This window comes from Sander lucioperca, chromosome 18 (genome assembly GCF_008315115.2).
Source record: "Sander lucioperca isolate FBNREF2018 chromosome 18, SLUC_FBN_1.2, whole genome shotgun sequence".
NCBI lineage: Eukaryota > Metazoa > Chordata > Actinopteri > Perciformes > Percidae > Sander > Sander lucioperca.
The window spans coordinates 13,400,046-13,419,702 of record NC_050190.1 but is presented as its reverse complement, the minus strand read 5'-3'; the positions used below and the strand labels follow the sequence as shown (position 1 = coordinate 13,419,702).

General features: G+C 41.7%; 2 protein-coding genes across 3 annotated transcripts; one reads left to right on the top strand and one right to left on the bottom strand.

Annotated features, from left to right (window-relative positions):
* The first annotated feature begins 1,881 nt into the window (after nucleotides 1–1,881).
* entpd5a (ectonucleoside triphosphate diphosphohydrolase 5a) lies at nucleotides 1,882–9,205 on the top strand. Its single transcript, XM_031278761.2, has 13 exons — nucleotides 1,882–2,497; nucleotides 2,877–2,956; nucleotides 3,273–3,416; nucleotides 3,809–3,884; nucleotides 4,450–4,485; nucleotides 4,905–4,993; nucleotides 5,082–5,161; nucleotides 5,301–5,362; nucleotides 5,477–5,578; nucleotides 6,245–6,388; nucleotides 6,501–6,557; nucleotides 7,406–7,521; nucleotides 7,718–9,205. The coding sequence occupies exons 1-13, from the start codon at nucleotides 2,053–2,055 to the stop codon at nucleotides 7,799–7,801; spliced, it is 1,515 nt and encodes a 504-aa protein (XP_031134621.1). The 5' UTR covers nucleotides 1,882–2,052; the 3' UTR covers nucleotides 7,802–9,205.
* A 190-nt stretch (nucleotides 9,206–9,395) lies between these two features.
* coq6 (coenzyme Q6 monooxygenase) lies at nucleotides 9,396–19,655 on the bottom strand. 2 transcript variants are annotated; one of them, XM_031278746.2, is made up of 12 exons: nucleotides 19,241–19,650; nucleotides 18,792–18,926; nucleotides 16,259–16,317; nucleotides 14,333–14,459; nucleotides 13,096–13,226; nucleotides 12,889–12,996; nucleotides 12,545–12,607; nucleotides 12,338–12,445; nucleotides 11,489–11,691; nucleotides 11,127–11,242; nucleotides 10,593–10,759; nucleotides 9,867–10,018 (listed from the first exon to the last, which is right to left on the bottom strand). In XM_031278746.2, exons 1-12 carry the CDS (start codon nucleotides 19,440–19,442, stop codon nucleotides 9,989–9,991), a joined length of 1,449 nt encoding a protein of 482 aa, XP_031134606.1. In that variant the 5' UTR covers nucleotides 19,443–19,650; the 3' UTR covers nucleotides 9,867–9,988. The 2 variants fall into 2 exon arrangements, with proteins under 2 accessions (XP_031134607.1, XP_031134606.1); XM_031278747.2 differs by lacking the exons at nucleotides 9,867–10,018; nucleotides 10,593–10,759; nucleotides 11,127–11,242 and adding an exon at nucleotides 9,396–9,623 and having other exon boundaries at nucleotides 19,241–19,655.
* Nucleotides 19,656–19,657: the final 2 nt, after the last annotated feature.

Sequence of the window (19,657 nt, the reverse complement as noted above, 5' to 3'; positions counted from 1 at the left end):
TGCTACATTAACCACAAGATGTGTCTGATTGTTAACAACAAGAAACAATGATTTCAAAATGAAAACACTCCAGACAAAACATGGCTTATTTAATATATCTAATAGGACATTTTTATTTATACTATTTACATATTTATACCCCAGGTTTATTACTCACGTTATCACACTGTTAACATGCAACCAAGACATCTATGGGCACATGTCAGTGAGCGGTCCTGCACATGTATGCTTTGATAGGGGTGAATGACCATTCTGGTGAGCCACAGGATTGAAAAAAGTAGCCACAGTATTTAGAAAAAAGGAAGGAGGAAAGAAAGTCCAATATTTTTAGTCCAAATTACAGTGTTGGAACAGTGCTTTGCACAGTTGAGTGTCCTGGGAGTGGAATGGCATGATGGGTGAACACTGGTGCCAAGCCCCGCCCTCCCCACATTGTCCTCTCTGTGGACTTCCTGCACTCTCTTGTGCCCAACTGCAGGACTTCTGCCCTCCCCTTACCCTCTCGGTTTCTGCCTCAGTTGCCTGCTGCCTGAGGTGAAACAGTCTTGTATAGGCACATGTTAGGTCAGGGCTGGGGCAGGGTCAGTTCCCCAGGGATGCATTAGACTACCAGTGTCTCCTGTTTCAGATGTCTGTCCTCTTTCTGTTGATACAAAGTGGGTGAAAAATATCACAGCACGGTACAAATCTCAGATCATGTAAGGTCCCTGAGTTGCTGTGCCTCTGTGCTTCACTGCTGTGGGATATCCTTGATGATTCTGCATCCTGCACTAAAAAACCTGTAACTCATTACATGAGTAAGCAATATCTGATACACTACAGCATGGCTTATGATGCCGTGCCAACCCACCCACCTAAAGTGGAGAAACAGCCACTCATGCTTTTCATGCATTCTCTTGTGAAACGTGCCTTACTGCCCAAATATTTTTCCCTTGGAAAGCCTGTGGTTAACACAAGGATGAGTGGGAGTGAGATGATTGCTAACATTCTTTAAACTTTTATGCCAGCTGGAGTGCAGGTCACATTTGCATTTTTGTAAGGTTGTTGAAAGGGCTGCAGCAGATTGAGGATTTTTTTTTTTAAATGCAGGCATGATTCATTCCAGCTACTGAACATGATTTAGTAGATGTAGTAATACCTAATAAAACGAAGTCAGAATCCATTCGACCTACAATATATAAAAGTCACCTTTTCAGTCTGAAATAGGAGTTGGAGTTTCTTTGTTTAATTTATTGCCTTCCACACAAAGCCCCATTTTATTTAAAATAAAACAAACTTACCAGTACTTACAAGGTTAATTCCAAAAAATGAGTGCAAAGATTAGAAACTTGTGTATATATTTAAATAACAACCTTTTAAAACTGCAGTAATTCATTTCTCTTCAGATGTGCCTTTATAACTGCCAAATAGAAACTTACATCACTGTTAATTTAGGCAGTAGCCAGATTTGAGCACTTGTGAAGTTGTGAATGTCCAAGAGTTGCAGGGTGAAGAAATTTCTGAGGCAAGTTACTATGTAAGTCTTAAATGTGCCCATAAAAAGTATTTTAAGACCATCTCTTTTTTTCCCCTTTTTTAAGTGTGAGCCATTCATTTTGACTTCTTTATAAATCCCTTTCTCCTTTCCTCCAGTAAAAATGAGGAGGGGGAAAACATAGCCAAAAATAATCCTTCCAAAAAAAAAAAGAAAAAAGGGAAATTGCTGTTGGTAGGCAGGTAGTCGGTCTCCAGCTCAACTCACAGGAGGGGGGGGGGGGACTTCTGATGGAGTTGGGATGGACCGCCACAGGATTGGTGGATGGCTGCACTCGGTGTGGCCCCATGCCAATCCCTTATGTATTTATATACTGTAAACGGATGACCGGACAGTCCTGAGTGTGCATCGCATCCACTCTGCCTCTCCATCTCCACTGCTCTCTCTCTCTCTCTCTCTCTCTCTCTCTCTCTCTCTCTGCAGGGCCCCTGTCAATCTTTGACTCCAGCATCCACCAAAGCTTCTTCACCTCAGCTCTCCTTTTTTACTCCTGTCTCTTCTCCCCGGCTGTGAAAACAATGACCATGCCGAGCCTCCTCCTCACTTTATCCGTGTGGCTTCTGGCAGGGAGCCTCTTAGCGGAAGCGACTTACTACCGGCACCACCGCTACGTCCCCCACTTCTACCGCTACCGGGAGCACTCTGCCAACGCGGAAAACCTCCTCCCAGAGGTCTCCAACCCGGAGCCTGAAGTCCCGCAGCCTGGCGTGCCGACCTACCCCAAAATCCCCGAAGTGTTCCACCCGGCACCGGAAGTCATCCACCCCATACCAGAGGCTTTCCACCCGGTGCCCGAAGTCGTGCATCCTGCACCTGAGCCTTACCACCTACCTGAGGTTTACCAGCCGGTGCCTGAAGCCTCCTCCCCTGTCAACACGAGCCGGGTTTTCTACGGGATAATGTTTGACGCTGGGAGCACAGGCAGCAGGATCCACATATATAAGTTCATCCAGAAAGACCCTGGTAAGTGCACTACTTTCTTTCTCTCTAGCTCTAAACCAATAGTAGGTCTTTACACATGCTGCTGGCTCCCACTCTGTCTGCTTGCTGTTAGGTCATTCACTGTGTGGTGTAAGGACAACCATGCACCGGCAGAGTGTAATAGCCTACAGCTTCTAAAAGTAGCTGAAGTAGACTTTTAATTTGCCTGTCTGACTCAACTGTGTAGGAAGCAGACCTGTAAAACGGAATCAGGATATAGGTGAAGTGCTACAGTCTAAATATCATGAGTTGTAAATAAAAAAACTATGCAATTACATTTACTTGAGTATCTGTTTTATCCCAGAAATATAACTGCACACTGGTTTATGATGTGTTCACTGACACTGACTTCTTTTTTTAGTTGAGCTGCCAGTTCTGGACAATGAAATGTACCATGCGGTAAAGCCTGGACTGTCTGCTTATAAGGACAACCCAGAGGAGGTATGTATGGATGTTTGCACCATCACTTATTATTATTATTAATAATTATCAGGTATATTAGGGAGTTGTTTACTGTCTGTAAACCACTGGGATTTTCTTTGGGTTGGGTTCATGTGATGTAAACACTGTGTAATTACAAAAATGCCTCCTGCTGATGTTGTCACTACTGCCCACTCCTGTCTGCTGTATCTACCTACCTTTGATTTATGATGTTTTTCAAGACTTTGACCACTGAAGTAATTTCTTAGCTTGATTATGAAACGTCTCTCCTTCTGATGATTATGCTGCCTGTAACTGATTGCCATCTCTTCCTCAGGGTGGCAACACCATCCGACAGTTGCTGAAGATTGCCAAGAAGACAGTGCCAGAGGAGGACTGGAAGAGGACCCCGGTGGTCCTGAAGGCCACAGCGGGTCTTCGTCTGCTGCCTGAAGACAAGGCCAACGCTCTTCTGAAGGAGGTGAGGCATGCTTTTTCTCTCTGCCCTCAGACAGTTTGGCACAAACACCACCCGTCCCGCCAAGGAGCGGGATGAGAAACCACTAAGTGCTTACAAGTGTCACTGAAAAAAAGGCAGCATGTCTGCCCATTTGTTAGCTATCATGTTGCAAAAAACAGCTGTTGTGGGGTTGTGTGGAGTAACCATATTTGTCAGTTAAAGTATTAAATCCAGGCTACTGTTCCAGCCATGCTTGTGGTTGAGTTATCTGTCACTCTAAAACAGAACCAAAACCTGAATAGACTATATCCTGACAATAGCAGAATATTTGGGTGTAGTACATTATCGTTGTATTGTTTGAACACATATCCAGTAGATAATTGTAATGAAATGGTAATAAATCTATTCCACAGGTGCGAGAGGTATTTAATGAGTCCCCTTTCTTTGTGCCAAACAACAGTGTTTCAATCATGAATGGAGCAAAAGAAGGTAGGCTATCTTCCAATGCTGTGTAACCAATTTGTACTATATATAGTATACAAAACACAAGATTTTTATTTGTTTTATTTTTGACAGATATTGTCTAACCAGGTGCTTTAATTGCCTCATTCATCAAACAATGCTGCTCTCATATTTTTTTTTACAAGAGGTCTGTTACTACCTCACTAAGACAAATAAATAAGCTAGTGTGAGTTGTTGCCCCACGCCCAATAATTTAGTGTGATCCTCCACATCACTCATTAAGCCACCCTCACTATGTTATGTTTCATCATGCAGTGTGTGCCATTCATTATCCTCACTTTATGAGTGCAATAACAACATCTGAGACAATTGAAATTACCTGGGCTGGTCTGCAATCCTGCATGTTAGTTACACCAACTCTGCTACTTTAATATCAGCATAATGAAGTAGAGCTGAACTAAAAGTCATCTTCAGTTCTACGTTTATTCTTTGTGCTTGAACACATTCAAATATGAAAACGTAGCATAGGTCAGTTGTAATCACCTCTCAGACTTTCACTTATGCAAACATTTTCACCCATGTGCTGTTTTAGGAGTCCTTGCCTGGGTCACAGTGAACTTCCTTACAGGTAAGACATTGCTTGTGTTTTGCTATGGTGGTGTTAGTGGTCAGGAGGCTCATATCTGAGGCTCCAGTGTACACAGAAGCCCAGCAGGGAAAGACTCTTGTCTCCTGTCTGAGGTTATGAGCTTGAATCACTAGCCTCAAACAAGTTGCAAAAACAAGCAATATTTCCTCACGTTTTTCACACAGCTATGGCTCCATGAAATGTATTTTAAACAACAACCTTAAGCTTCAAATCAAAAAGGTATTTTCCCTCTTGGTGGGGGAAAGACATGCTCTGTAAGCATGCATCATTCTGAGTTTTTAAAAGAAAGACATTCTAACTGAAACTGGTAAGCCACACAATTACATAGTATGCGCTGTTTGTTGCACTGATGATGGATAGCACCTTATCCTGTTTAACTTTGAGCTTATTTTCCATAGGTCACTTGTACTCCAACACAAGGAAGACTGTGGGTATCCTGGATTTGGGTGGAGGATCTACACAGATCACATTCCTTCCCAGATCAAAGGTAAATTAAATATTTGTTTGTGGTAAACAAGTGTTTAAAAAGGTCCTACCATGAATACACTGCTAAACATGTTTTGTTTATCCAACAGAAAACGATTGAGTCTGCTCCCCCCAGTTACATTGCTAACTTCAACCTCTTTGACCATAAATATCAACTCTATACACACAGGTAAATAACAGACAAAGAAGATGCTTTATTGTTTATTGATTACATTTTGCCCATGAAAACTCACATATCAGTATTCTGTAGAGTAAAACACACATATCTATCTAAAAACATAACATAATTGTATGTCACCATCACATAGCTACCTTGGAAATGGACTGTACGCGGCTCGACTGGCAACTCTTGGAGCACTAGGAGCTGATGGTAGGGTATCTAGTACCTTTTTATCACCTCTCTACAGTATTTGCACTCTGTGTCATTCTTTCATAAATGCATTCACTGGAACATGACAATCTGTTCTTGTTTTTGTTTTCCCAGGTCTAGATTGGAAAGTCTTCACTAGTTCCTGCCTCCCGAAAAAGTTCAGAGAAGATGTGACTTTTGGAGGAACCACCTACAAAGTTAGCGGAATTCCAGACGGTAAGATGAAAGCACCCTGAGGTTTTGATTGCCTTCCCAGTGCCTTGGATGCAGCAATCCGTGCATTCCTTTCTCAACTCTGGAACACAATAGAGTACAGTACAATACAGTCTCTCATGAGAACATTTATCCGCTGAAGTTTCTGTAACCTTGGCGCCAAACGCATGTTTTGTCATCCTCTCTCTCTCTGTCTTCCCTCTTGAACAATTATACTGCAGTCAACCATGTATTTAAACGAAACGAAAACTGTCAGTTAACTTCACAAATAAGGCAGTCACTCCCATACCACAGTCAAGTAGCCAAAAGATGCTGGGCTTGTCCCTGAGTTGTTATTTTTTGTGTGTAACGAGCGGCTTGATCTGGACCGCTCACAATTATGTGGTAAAAATAGACAGCCCAACAGGGCCGCACTAACTGCTGCTCTTGTCAGCACATGGTTTTGCCGGCACAACTGATCCAACCATACCCATGGGGCTGTGTGAAACTTGTCTTTCTGGGGCTTCCCTTGCATATTATTTGGTGAGCCCCCAGCTTCAACCCATTCTAACCTCAAACTGACAATTGCATTCCAACCACTGCTGCCTCCAAGCACCTTTACCTCATTGTTTACTCCACCATTTTCAATATTAGTTAAGTAATTCTTTGTCAAAACTACTCTCTCTTCAGGCTATGCAGGATATAAGCTGTGCTACTATGAGGTTATGAAGGTCATCAAAGGAGTAGTGGACCAGCCTTATGAAGTGAAGGGCAGCAGTGTCTTCTACGCCTTCTCCTACTACTTCGACAGAGCTGTGGAGTCCGGCCTCATTGGTGAGTGGGCACAGACCCAAGAGTCACCTTCCAGTGCCATTATCTTTTATGATGATTATCATCTTTTGTACAAAATAGGTATTCAAATTGCATGTTTGTTTTTTCTGCACAGATGGCAGTCGAGGTGGTGCACTTGAAGTCAGGGATTTTAAGAAGAGAGCAAAGGAAGGTAAGAGTTACATGTTATCTTCTCTAGGGTTGCATACATGAGTATGTGTATGAGACCAACAATCTTACAAGTTATATATATCAGCCCTCTAACCACTGAAACTTCATGCAAGACAGTCTAAACAGAAAAAAAAGCACTGAAACTTGTTTGTGCCCAAACACTTGGTACAATTGCTCCAAATTGGCACAGCTTATCCTGTCAAAAAAGAATTTATTACAACAGTAAAATGTAACCGATTATTTGCTAAAATGTGTTTTGGACATGGATTATAAGACCAATGTAGTTTATTATAGAGTAAATACATGTTAACATCACTATACAATGTTTTAGTATGTCTAACCAATACACACCATGCTTATCAGCTCAAGTGTGTGACACTTGCAATGCCCATGTAAAACCAGATTTATAGCAAGTAGGAACGAGTTGATGTGTTATGTAAGGCTGTTTGTGTTGTGAGAACACTGTCACAAGTCTGGCTCAGGCTGGGCTGGCAGCTGAGCTGGAGATGTCTGTCTGGCCCAGGCAGGAGGGCACCTGACAGCCACACACCACCTGGGGGCTGACACATACTGAAACACACTAACACTGCCACCCACCCGCAGCCTTGTGCTGACCCTCAGCCATTCTCGCACCTCCCTGTTTATTCAGCCAAACAAAACAGAAAGGTCATCTTTTAATCATGTAGCACAGGGGTTAGAAAATATGTTTTTTTGTTTGTTGCTAAAACATGGAACGTGACTCCATTATATGATGCAACAAGGTGTCTCCGTCAAATGCTTTTTTTGTCAGTGTTATGTGAAACCTGTGTTAATGTCATGTCTGTAACATGTGGCTTTTTGTGTTTGCAGTGTGCAACAAAATGACCAAGTACCGTGCTATCAGCCCCTTCCTCTGCATGGATATGACATATATCACTTGTCTGCTAAAGGAGGGTTTTGGCTTCAAGGACAGCACTGTGCTACAGGTAAGCAAATCAGTGGAGAGTGGGAGTCAGAGATACAAAAATATGAAAAGCTACATGACAAAACCTTCATATTCACACACAAACAAAATGTTACAAGATACAAAAAATACAAGACTTGTATTTTTCAAATCAATGACAGTAAGTGTAGGAGTTGGTTTCTTTGTGGTTTTAATGATCCTGTCACTCTGTTTAACAGCTAGCCAAGAAAGTGAACAACGTGGAGACAAGCTGGGCCCTGGGGGCAACCTTTGACTTCTTCAGAAACCTCAACATCCACTAAGGACAGCTCGCTGTCACTGCAGCCTGCACTGAGAGGGACAGTCTGTCACTGTGGGGCTTCCCGTCCTCTGTCCATCCTCGATCAGCCCGTCCCCTCAAAGACACACCTGGTCCCACCATGCTTCCTCATCCACTACACTCCACCTCTTTTCCTCAACCTCAGCACCCGGCGAACACTCTGAGAACTGTTGAAAGAAAGAAATCACTATATTTTTATAAGGCCAGCTATTTCTACTGTATGTTGAGCTCATAACTTGTGGGCTGACTTTATTTTTGTAAAACGTTTACATTTTTGATTCCTTATGGGTGTCTGATCTGAAATGACTTTCTCACCTACCTGTTAAGTGTGTAGAGGGTAGTTTAGAAGCAATACAACCAGTCATGGTATTTGGTGGTTACTGTGGTCCTGGTGTGCACTGTACAGTACAGTGGAATATATTTAGAGACTAGTTGCTGGAAGTGCAACCATAATTGTCTTAAATGCTTGTAAATCAATCTTCTTTTCATTCTAGCAGTAAATACTTTTACGGAACCCTAATTCATTTGCCCCTAGCCATCATTGGAAAAAGAGCTGTCGACAACCATACAGCTCTTTTTCTTCAACTTTGCACATAACACTTTAATTGCAGATATTGTAGCTAAGATGTGATTAGTTGCTTTGATGTCGACTAAAGAGTTGTACATATTCACCATGACTGAGGGGGGCAAAGAGAGCGCTGAGAGAGAGAAAGAGATGCCCCTCACAGGATGTGTTGTATAGCGGTTACATGTGAGGTTAATGTCTGTAGTTTTAAAGTCCAGCCATTATTTTTTGTTTTGTCTAAAGTGGAAAAGACCTTATCAAGCATGGCTAAATTGCAGGCGCCCTAGGAACTCTATTTTAGACTAGAGATAGAAAGACCTCTCATCAAGTGAGAGCATCCAACAACGTAATTTACAGCCATTATGAAACGTGACTCCTCCATTTGTTGCTGTGGCTCAAAAAAGATTGGTAATATTGAATTCTGTTTTCTTGTGAACTGTACAAATATTTAAATAACTTTATCTAATGTAGAGTATTTTAATTATCCTCATCCAATATTAACTCTTGAACTTTCTGCTCTTTAAACCATGCCTTTGCTGTCTTTTAAGTATTCAACAAGTTTAAATAACTACTGCTGTATATATATATATATATATATATATATATATATATATAATGTAAACTTTTATTAGTGAAATCTTTTGACAGGAAACTGCTTTTACATTGCAAAAACTTTATGCTGCACAGCTGCTCAGAAATGCCTGTATATTCATCAATATGAATAACCTGATGACTGACAATATGTAAATTGCTGTTTTTATTAAATCCAGTGAAATAAGTGTATACTACACATGTATGTTTTAATAAAACATGAAAAATGTACTTTGTGTATTTATACTTTTTTATATCCACAGACTACTTGTAATAAAATTATACAGAGTGTTCTAGTACCTAGTTGCCTATGTAAAAATTAATTTCATCTTTTAATTGAGCTTATAATGCTTTTATCAAACTGTGCATACATTGGATTTATGACTACATTAAATAAATGTTGCCGGAAAAGCTGATGCTTTTTATAATTCAGGTCAACAGCATGCGTTTGAGTTGGGGCTATGGAAAAGAGCTTAGGGGAAACCACTGTGCTATAGTTGCAGCGCTTGTGTCTGTTTAGAGTTCTCACTAACCCAGGTCCTTCCCGTCAAAGGCTGCCTGGCTCACAAGCTGTGTTAGGCAAGCCACATCCCCAAAGTCCAGGTTGGCTCCCTGACCCGCCAGAGGATGGACACGATGGGCTGCATCCCTACGAAGACAAATATATCCCTCTCTGTCCATACACATTCCACTCACAGCATGCTGCTGTATTTTAATGCACAGTCTGCATACTGTTCCCTCCATCTGAGAATGAAGTGCTTCACATATCTTCATATCATAACTGTGAAATGTACATCTTGGATATCATTGATTGGTTACGATATGCTCGGGACAGCTGCAATGTCGTGTTCTATGTGGATTTGTTTAGCAACAAAGCAAACAAGAACAAAAATCACAAAGGAGTAAAATATATCTTTATTCTTATAATTATTTTTTTTACATTCACAATTTTTACAGCCTTTTAAAGCTTTACAGTCTTTGAAGATCCACCAACGACCTAGCATGACGAATGCATCACTTGCTTGCAAATGCCACGATCTGCTCCTGCAGAGGCAAAAGAGACATCAACTCAGAAACGCTGCAATCTTTGAATCACGCTTACTAAAAGCCTGTTACAAGTGCGTGGCACTGCAGACCTCTATACAAGACCTGTAAACCAGTGAACTCACAACATTTAATATGGAAAAAATGTCGCGTTTAACTTTTGTTAACAGTGAACTGCCTTTACAACCAGTTACAGTTATGTTGGTCTAAATCACTTAGTAGGGAATAAAGCCATTTCACATGAGTGGTCGGTAATAAAAGGGGTGTGAAAACACAGGCCAACACCGCTGTCCGCTGCCCAAGGGCCAGCCCTGCACCCCACCCACACACTTTTGGTAACACTAAATTTGGGGCTAAACTTAGATGCCATAGTAGTAGGTTCAGAACCCTGGAAATTATAGACACCGCTTAAGTAAAGCTCCGTGTATTCAGAAAAAAGGGTGGAGGGTGGGGTCAGAGTGGAGGTGGAGCTTAGGTTTGACAGGTGGTTGATGTTATCTGAGTGATGGCCAGGTTCACTGGGATGTGCAGGAGGATATGTTTGGACGTAGAGGCTAGAAGAGAGGGCGCTTACTTTTAGTGCTGGGAGCATGTTGGTGGCCTGCAGACCGAAGGTGCGTAGGAGGACAGCGGGAGCGGCGTTAGTGGAGTAAAGACGTTTCATGAGGTCAATGGCAGCCATCATGGGCAGATTGTGTCGCTGGCGTTCAGTTTCATATTGTAACAGGTGCTGCATCGCTCCTGCACAAACAAAGACTGATGGGTTAAGAAATGAGGCTATAATTTAAGCTTGTGTAGATCTGTCATATGTTTTCAGCATTAAGTCAATACACTGGTGCTATTTTGACTTCAGAACATTTAACAGTGGAAAAAAAGAAACACAATATCTCATAACAGGATTACATTTTTTAATAGGGAAAGCAACTTACATATAGTTCTTGGCAGAATGAACAGAAAAAAAACATTAAATAAATGTTGCCGGAAAAGCTGATGCTTTTTATAATTCAGGTCAACAGCATGCGTTTGAGTTGGGGCTATGGAAAAGAGCTTAGGGGAAACCACTGTGCTATAGTTGCAGCGCTTGTGTCTGTTTAGAGTTCTCACTAACCCAGGTCCTTCCCGTCAAAGGCTGCCTGGCTCACAAGCTGTGTTAGGCAAGCCACATCCCCAAAGCCCAGGTTGGCTCCCTGACCTGCCAGAGGATGGACACGATGGGCTGCATCCCTACGAAGACAAACATATCCCTCTCTGTCCATACACATTCCACTCACAGCATGCTGCTGTATTTTAATGCACAGTGCAAGATCAAAGTGTTATTCCCTTACATGTGAAGCAAAACATTAGTTGAGGCAACAACAAACAGCTCAAAAGCCTGTTTGACAAGGTGATTTTTAGGACATTTTCAATCTGTATTTTGACTTACAAAACGTGGAAATGTGTAGGCCATTACTTTCATTATGACTATCTTACCCAACGAGAGCTACGCGGTGCCTGATGTACTCTGATGCATGGCCGATGCCCAGAGGAAACATGACTCTGGTCTTTGGGCCGATCCCTGCCACACTTGGGGGAAGCTGTCGAGGTGAACCTGCAGACGGCATGATGACCGACAGGGCGCCGCGGAACAGAGAGCCAGCCGTCTCAATCAGCTCTGACTGGTTCTCATTACGCCACTGTTAGGGCACACACAGACAGGCAAAAAGACAGAGACATATTCACAGAGAAAGAAAAATTACCAAAAAGAGAGAGAAAACAGACATCATCCCTTTGAGTGGACAAAGAAATTAGCTGACATAGGAGCAAAGCTGAACTCCAGGTCCCTCCCTAACTAACTGGTTTGGCAGGGCTTTGGGAGCTGGGCTAATTAAAAGAAGATGCCGGCCAGGCTATGCAGTTGAATTAGCTCTGTTTAAAAAACATTACATGCAGTAATGGTCGACATTGGGAGACCACAGGTTTAATTAGCAAACCAGGCCTGAAACCAAACGTGACTCAACCGTGGTGACCCCGTCCATCAGCAGGCCCGGTAAAAATAGCCAGCTTGGGAAAAAGGAGTTTCTCCAAACATTATAGAAATGGATAGATTGGATATCATTTACTTAGTGAAATATTACTCATGTATAAAGTTTGGCAAAACAATGACAACTTTGTTTGTATGAGTCACAAAAAACAGTTCATCACTTAGTGAGTCTATGGAGAAGCCGTACCACATTTAGCACACTGCAAACAAATACAGAAATGTTGCAACATCTTCCTGACAGATGCAAAGTCTGACTATGAATACAACGCAAGCACTTTAATGGTTAGAGCAAGACTCACGAAGGCAGAGTTGATAGCGTCGACAAAGCTCTCCTCATCCAGCTCCAGCAGCTCCTCTGCCAGCCGATGACTGGTTGACCACACCAGAGAGCTCTCTGTGTCCGACAGCTGCAGTGCACAGAGCATGGTCGTTAAAACGTTATCAAATACTTATGAGACGGATACGGGAAAAAAAAAATACTGCAGTAAATAATGCAGATATATTACCGGTAACATTGCAATGGGTCCTGTTGGGAGGAACCTTTGCCATGCGACATTGTTTTCTGTGGGCTGTCCAACACATAAATCAGATTAAATTGAATATTATACTAAAGTATTGTGGCAATGCATTGTATGGCATACATTTTAATTACATATCTTGCACATAAAAACAAAGTATTACAAAGTGTACGTCTGGGTGGGTGTATTGTTCTCAGATGTGACATTTTAAATCACTATCATATATAATACTATCATAATAAAAATACTACATTGTAAATACACATATACATATACTGTATATTTCTATCCATTACAATATGCGGGGAGCATGCGTTGAATGTGTTACTCACCTCTGATAGGTGCAGCACAGCAACCACAGCAGATTGGTCATAATTCCACTTGACTGTGGGTATCCCCAATTCCCGCCTTACCATTGAGTTTGGTCCGTCTGCACCAATCTGCAAAACAGATGAGCAAAAGGGAAACGGTAAAAAAACAAAAAGGCAAGACAAGAACAGATGAATAACTACAGTTTGTGATGATAAAATTAAACTGACCAACAGCTTCGTCTGAACAGTCTCACCGCTCGCCAACGTGACCTTGACCCATGGGATGGCGTCTGCTGCCTGGTGGGGCAGGGGCCACGCATACTTCACCACCTTGGACCTGTACTTCACTTGCACGTTATCTGACAGACAACAAGGACATAAAACTGGTGACTACAAAGGCAGCAGAAAAGAAAAAGAGCAGTGATTCTTAAAACTAAATCAATGCTTTGCTACTTAGGATGGTTTCCCTGCAGCCAAAGCAGTGGAAGATCTATAAACCACCATATAAAACATCACTGGTTTGCCTTCCTGGCACATGTTGGCTGCAACAGTTTACATTTGACAATCTTCTTAATGGTCTTGGCCTGCAACATTGCCTTAACTAATAGTGTTTATCTACAAGAACACCACGCCACACTTTGCACATGCTGCACATTAAACGGCCCCTCTTCCTAAAATATCAGCAGCTGGACATCCCAAACATGAAAGGATCCTGAGCTACGCTGGCTCATGCCGACTTGGAGTGGGACCCATCCACAGAACGGCTACTGGTTCCTGAACACGAATGTCGAATATGGGTTTCCAGTGATTGGAGAGCAGGGTTACATTGAAACCAGCTGGTGCGGAGCACAATTTTCATGTACTGCATCTTGAGCATAACAACACCACAGCTAAAATGAGAGGAGAGAGAGAAGCGGACAAACGGGAGGCACATGAGGCAAAAACATGCTGCAACCACACATCCTTTGTTTGGTGCAAAATGTTGAAAACTGTTTATAAATATGCCACTTTAACTGTCAAGCACATAGCAGAGCTAAGTTTTATTTGCGTACCTCACAAAAGTTGGTCTACTGTCAACGGCAATACAGCCCTATGCACTGTCAGCGCTTTAGTGTCTTAAGAGGTGGCAAAGCTTTGGAGCACATGGCAGCTTTAAATAAGTCACTGGACCACTTCACGTGTCCTCAGAGGGTGCCGGGCCCTGCAGTTCCCAAAATGTGAGCGTTTGATTGAAATTGCAGGAAAAACACGAGCGGCTCCAAGGGTTTAACCTGTCTTTAAAAACAGTCACCGGGGGAGAGAGTACAAATAAACAAAACCTGGGGACAGGATGGAATAAATGTGGTGGCATTAGCTGCCAGACTCGGCGTCCATTAGGCAGATGGAACAGGAATCAAGAGGTCTTACAGAGCACTGCTGCTTACTGTGTGGGGCTTCATGTTTTAATCATAAGTGCTGTGCTTACCGGACAGGCTGTCTAGCTGTTTAGTGAGTGCAGCCACAATGATGTCGTTCTCCACGATGTATGCCATCTCGTCCTGCAGGTTCTCCTTATCAAATGTGATCAGGGCATCTGAGCAGGCATCCCAAACCTAAATGAGAGACTCATTATGCCTGCGGTCTACAAGTCTATCCTTAAATGCATCCCCTCTCCCTATATATAGCTGAGCAGAGAAGTGCCGTTTCATAGAGCTAAACACATCAAAGTTGTTAACTGCTGTTGGAGGTTGGCACAGCCTACATACATCAAGCCCAGAGCGATGAGGGTCACCAACACCCATCTGGTTGGTCGGCAGCTTAATGCAGCTCTCTGGACATTTGTGATGTGGATTTTTTTTTTTTTTTTACAAACATTCTCTTTAAAACACAAATAACAAATGACATGTTTGTTAACATAAAGAGTGACATTTATCCACAACCAAAACTGACAGAACGAGATATAGTTTTAGGTTACTGTAATTCCAACCCTGAAAGTACTGTTTGAGTTAAACATGCGGGGGTGAAAAGTGTTTGTACAAGGTTAATCCTCTCCTGGGATGTAACTATGGTGACAAAACCCATCATTCTGCAGTAATATGCTGCTGCACTACTTTTTTCCAACTTGCCATAAAGTAGGGGGATATACCCTACAGAAAACCACTAATGGCAGTGGGTTTGCAACTTGTGATAAGTGGTTGGGAAGAAAGATTTACTAAACCAGCCCAAAAATTATTTTGGTTTTGTTTAATGCTTGGTGAAAAGATGCAGTGCTGAGGTAGAATCAGTTACTATATACTAAACAATACACTTCCTTGCAACTTTTTCGAGAAAAATGTGGGCAAAATGACGCCTTGATGCCAAAAACTCTGTGTGCCTTCTGTTTCAAATCTAAACCCTCAATGGTTAATGGACATTTTAGGTGGAAGAGCATTTAACTTCATGGAAAGAATGTTTTTTAGCGCTGACCTGCAGTACATACTTTTCAGTGCAATTGGTGATATGACTGAGATTCTACGGGCAAACAAGCCAAAACAGTGGTAGCAGAGTGAAGGTATAATGGGAGAGGTACACTACTATAATCACTGTAAGGCACTGCATGATGACATCTTAGGCCCAGAGAGAAACCCTGCGGTCGGGTGTTTGGTACACACCGACCACATCTTACAAGAGGGACTGAGCCTGCACCCACAGCCGTAAAGCGGGTTCACTCTGCAGCAAACAACCACTCTCCTTATCTTTCATCTTCTTCCCGTTGTTCACATGAATCTTCATAATTATAAGATGTGGGGAGTACCATTTTGAAAACGTCAAAATGATTTACTCTTCATAGAAAACATGGCTTTAATAAATAAAACATGCATGGTCAAAGAGCCATCCAGTACTTTAAGATGCCAGGAGATATCCTTTTTTAAATACACCTTGTGTTCTTTAGCATTCCTTGTGCCACAAATCCTGCAAAGCTATTGAAAAGGCATACATTTCACAAAGGAATGAACAAAATGCATGTTACATGAAACCCCTGTTTCCAGCCATTTTTATGTGAGCAATTACATACCATATACATGATTATATGATACAGTATTGTGATGCTTGTTCATTAAGCTAAATGACTGAGTAGAAGCTGAGAGTCACAGATTTTTCTCTCCACAAATTGTATGGTCCTATGATTGATGGATGACAGAAATACATACAGTATGCCTGTAAATTATAAAGTCTGGGGGACATATGAAGAAAAACGTTGTGTAGCAGAAGGATTTGGGGAGATCCGTACTGCAGTAGGCTCTTTTGTCTATCTTGAAATTAGACTTTTATGAACCTTCGACATCGCAGTACGATGGCAGTTGCTGAATCCTTGTGTTGCACAGATTTCGAAAAGCAACTTAATGTAATAGTGAGCTGAAGATCAACATACCTGCATCTTTTTATAGGGCTTGCACCTCATCTTTGTAATGTGCTCCCATGCTCCAATACCTGTGTGTGCACAAAAACATTTCAAAACAATTACAATACTGATTTAAAGGTTCTGTACTCGATATTCATAGCAGTAATATAGCAGCAACAAACTTTTTGCTAGGTAAAGATGTAGTGAAGTAATGGCGTCCTGAGCAGAGAATGAAGTCACACTCCCTCTGTGTGTGTTGTAACCTGAGCTCTTCTGTTCTTTGTTTTAATAGCCAGTCCAGTTGCGCATGCATGTTAGTCCCTTTATTTGCAACAATATATGCCCATGTTTTACAAATAACTGTAATCATACAAAGTTAAAACATGAATTGGGTGGATTTTAACAAATTTCAGTGGAAGTGCACATGTTTACAAAATGTGCAGTGTATAAGGAAATGGAACCAACAACCAGGTGCTAATCTAGTAATGTGGATGTGTTTTCATCTGTTTAGCTGAGGATGAGTTAAAGCCCATTCATTTAATAAAACGTCTTAAAAGTGGTAGAGGGCAATATCTTATCTAATTATCTTCAAAAACAATAGAATTAGAATTTAAAACATCATGTAAAGTTACTGTTAATGATATGCAGTCAAGTATGACAATTTTGTGAAGGTAGTGTTCCATAAGCAAGAGACAAGTTTTTGCCTTTTACTTTTTGTGTGGGTGCCAGTGGGAGCCAATAAGGACACAGCCAAGCACAATGTTTCAAATCAATGCATTCCGATCAAATTCTCTATTGACATTTCAATGTCAAAGTCTCTGATCAGACACAGGGCTAAACACTATGAAGTCAATAAACGGTACACAAATAATGCAAGAGAGCAGTGTTTCTTTGAGATGTGAAGCAAAGCTTTAGCCTCTCTATCTCTCACTGACACCTGCGTGCAAATTATTGTTGCTGAAACTATTGTAATGTAGCCTGGTTGACACCAGACTCTTCTCAGTTGTACATGAGAGTAGGTCTGGGCAAGCTTCATTCACAGCTCATTTCCAAAGGGGCGTCACCAACGGACGCTGCTCAAATGCTTCTGGGCGCAATTGGATAGTCCTTCAACCAATCAGACCAACGATATCGACATCAACGGGTTGCTGCCAAGGGGGTAAGCTTCTCCGCGGACCGCGAACCTCCTATGGCGCATTTTAATGCTACAAAGCGATCAACCCCCGTTAGCATCCCATTGACTACCATTCATTTTGACGTCACTTTGACAGAGAATAACTTTACATCTGAAGCGTTTAAAGACTCTATTTGTCCATTATTTATTTCTAAAGAAACACGACAATGTATAAAAGGCTCCATTACCTTGTAGCTCACGTTATGGCTCCGTAGCAGACGTTTTTGTAAAAATAGGCTAACGATTGTGTCATAACCACGCGACTTACTGTCGCATAGTAGAGAAATTACCGTATAGTACAGGAGAAGCGCGCAGGCAGTTTCGTCTCACATTAGCTGTTTAAGTGTAATTACTAATGTTAACTAGCATTTTAGTTAGCAATAATTAGCCTGTGCCTATGTTATCTCCTTACATATACCTACGCTCTCCGTCTCTGCAAGATTGGGAATGATTGAGATTTCTCTTGGCACAGCTACCAGAAGACTTACAACTTTCAGACACGTTGCTCACGTCACATTTACGTCGTCTCTCTCAGTTGGAAGCTGCGCAGTAACGCTCATCGCTCACCGGAAAAGTGCTTCTATTGGCCTTCACTGGTCTCCGTCCAGAGCAACGGGATCTGTTGGTCCATTCTTATATACAGTCTATGGGGTTTTCCCAGGCTAATTGTAATGCATGATCTGCTGGGGAGATACTGCAATTGTTGTTGTCCATGCTCTAATCACTGAACTGCTTAGTTGACCACATCCTGTAGTTGACGTTATTTTAAGACCTGAATCAGGATAAACATGGAAGAACTTATGTGTCAGGAGTGAGAGGTGAGGAGGGTAGGTGAGAAAATAACAATCTTTGCTGAACACTTGAAAATGAATCTGTATTTGTCTTTGTAAACTGTCATATGGTTCATTGTTGAGAAGTACGTGTATAAAACAGTGTTTATATGCGCCAGCACATTACAGGTAGCCCGAAAGCTGAAATAACTAAATGCACAGGTCTGGACTGATGGTCTTTTGCTATTTTTAATGGATTCTAAACCTGAGATGGCGAATTCAGGACATAGAACATGTTTCACAGACCAGTCCATCAAGCTAAAGTTATAGGGGGGGACAAATAAGGTCAGATATGATCCCTTCTTAGCCGAGGCAACTGGACAGTGTCTGATCCCTTGCTTACCTTGTTGGAGCCATTTATAAGTCTAGCACCACAAGCTTCTTACAGAAAGAAAGGTAGTCACCACAGAAATAACTTATTTATATTTTTCGATTATTTCTGTCTATGGTGACTGCCCTTTTTAAATGTCCAAAGCCTTTCAACAAGAACACAACAACAAAAAATGTTATAAACCATTTGACAGTGATGTTATTGTGTGTCAGGTTGTGTATACTGTACCACTGAGGATGGTGGCAGATCCTGGACTGATGGAGCTGACTCTGATGCTGTAGTTTTCTGGGACCTTGTCCATCACTTTCTTGTTGCCTGCTTCAAGCAAAAGAATCTTCCTACCCTCCAAGTTTGGATCCATACCTGTCATAACAATCATAAATATTGTATAAAAATTGCAGCACACATAGGATTGAGTCTCAGCAATGTTGCTACAGTAAAAATAAAAATATTGTGGTGAAGAAGTGCTTATTTATTACTCGTATCATAAATTATGACTCTACATGTTTTTTCCCCCATTGCATCACATCTCAGAGTTCATATTATAGTAGCTTTTAGAGTAATTATCACAAGTCTTAGCTCCTGATTACACTATTTTTTAAATTTAAATCTGACTGGTTAATAATTGCTGAAGTCACACGTCAAAAGGTGGTAACTTAGGTGAGGGTGTCACTCACCTAGGGAACATGCCATTGCAGATCCAACCATTCCTCCCCCGGATATAATAACATCATAAACATCATTCTTGCCAGAATCGTCCCCATGTTCTGCGCTCACTAATCCTCGGCTGGTGATTTTTATAGCAGATAAATGCTTGTCTGCAATTAAACACCGGCCAAGTCCGTTAAAGGCCAGCGTCGCCCTTGTGAGCTTGTGCATGATTCTGTCTTCACTTTGTCTTCAAATGGGACAAGCCTCGCATGAAAAACGAAAACAGGTCCAACTTTGAAGTCTCGATGCTGTCATATGACACTCAGACAAACAGACAGACAGACCCTTGAATGTGTCCTAATAACGGCAGCTGTGTCCCTTCTGTAATCCAGCCATGTTGTGTACACAAGCGCTTCAGAGGAAGTACTTCCGGGTTTCGTGTC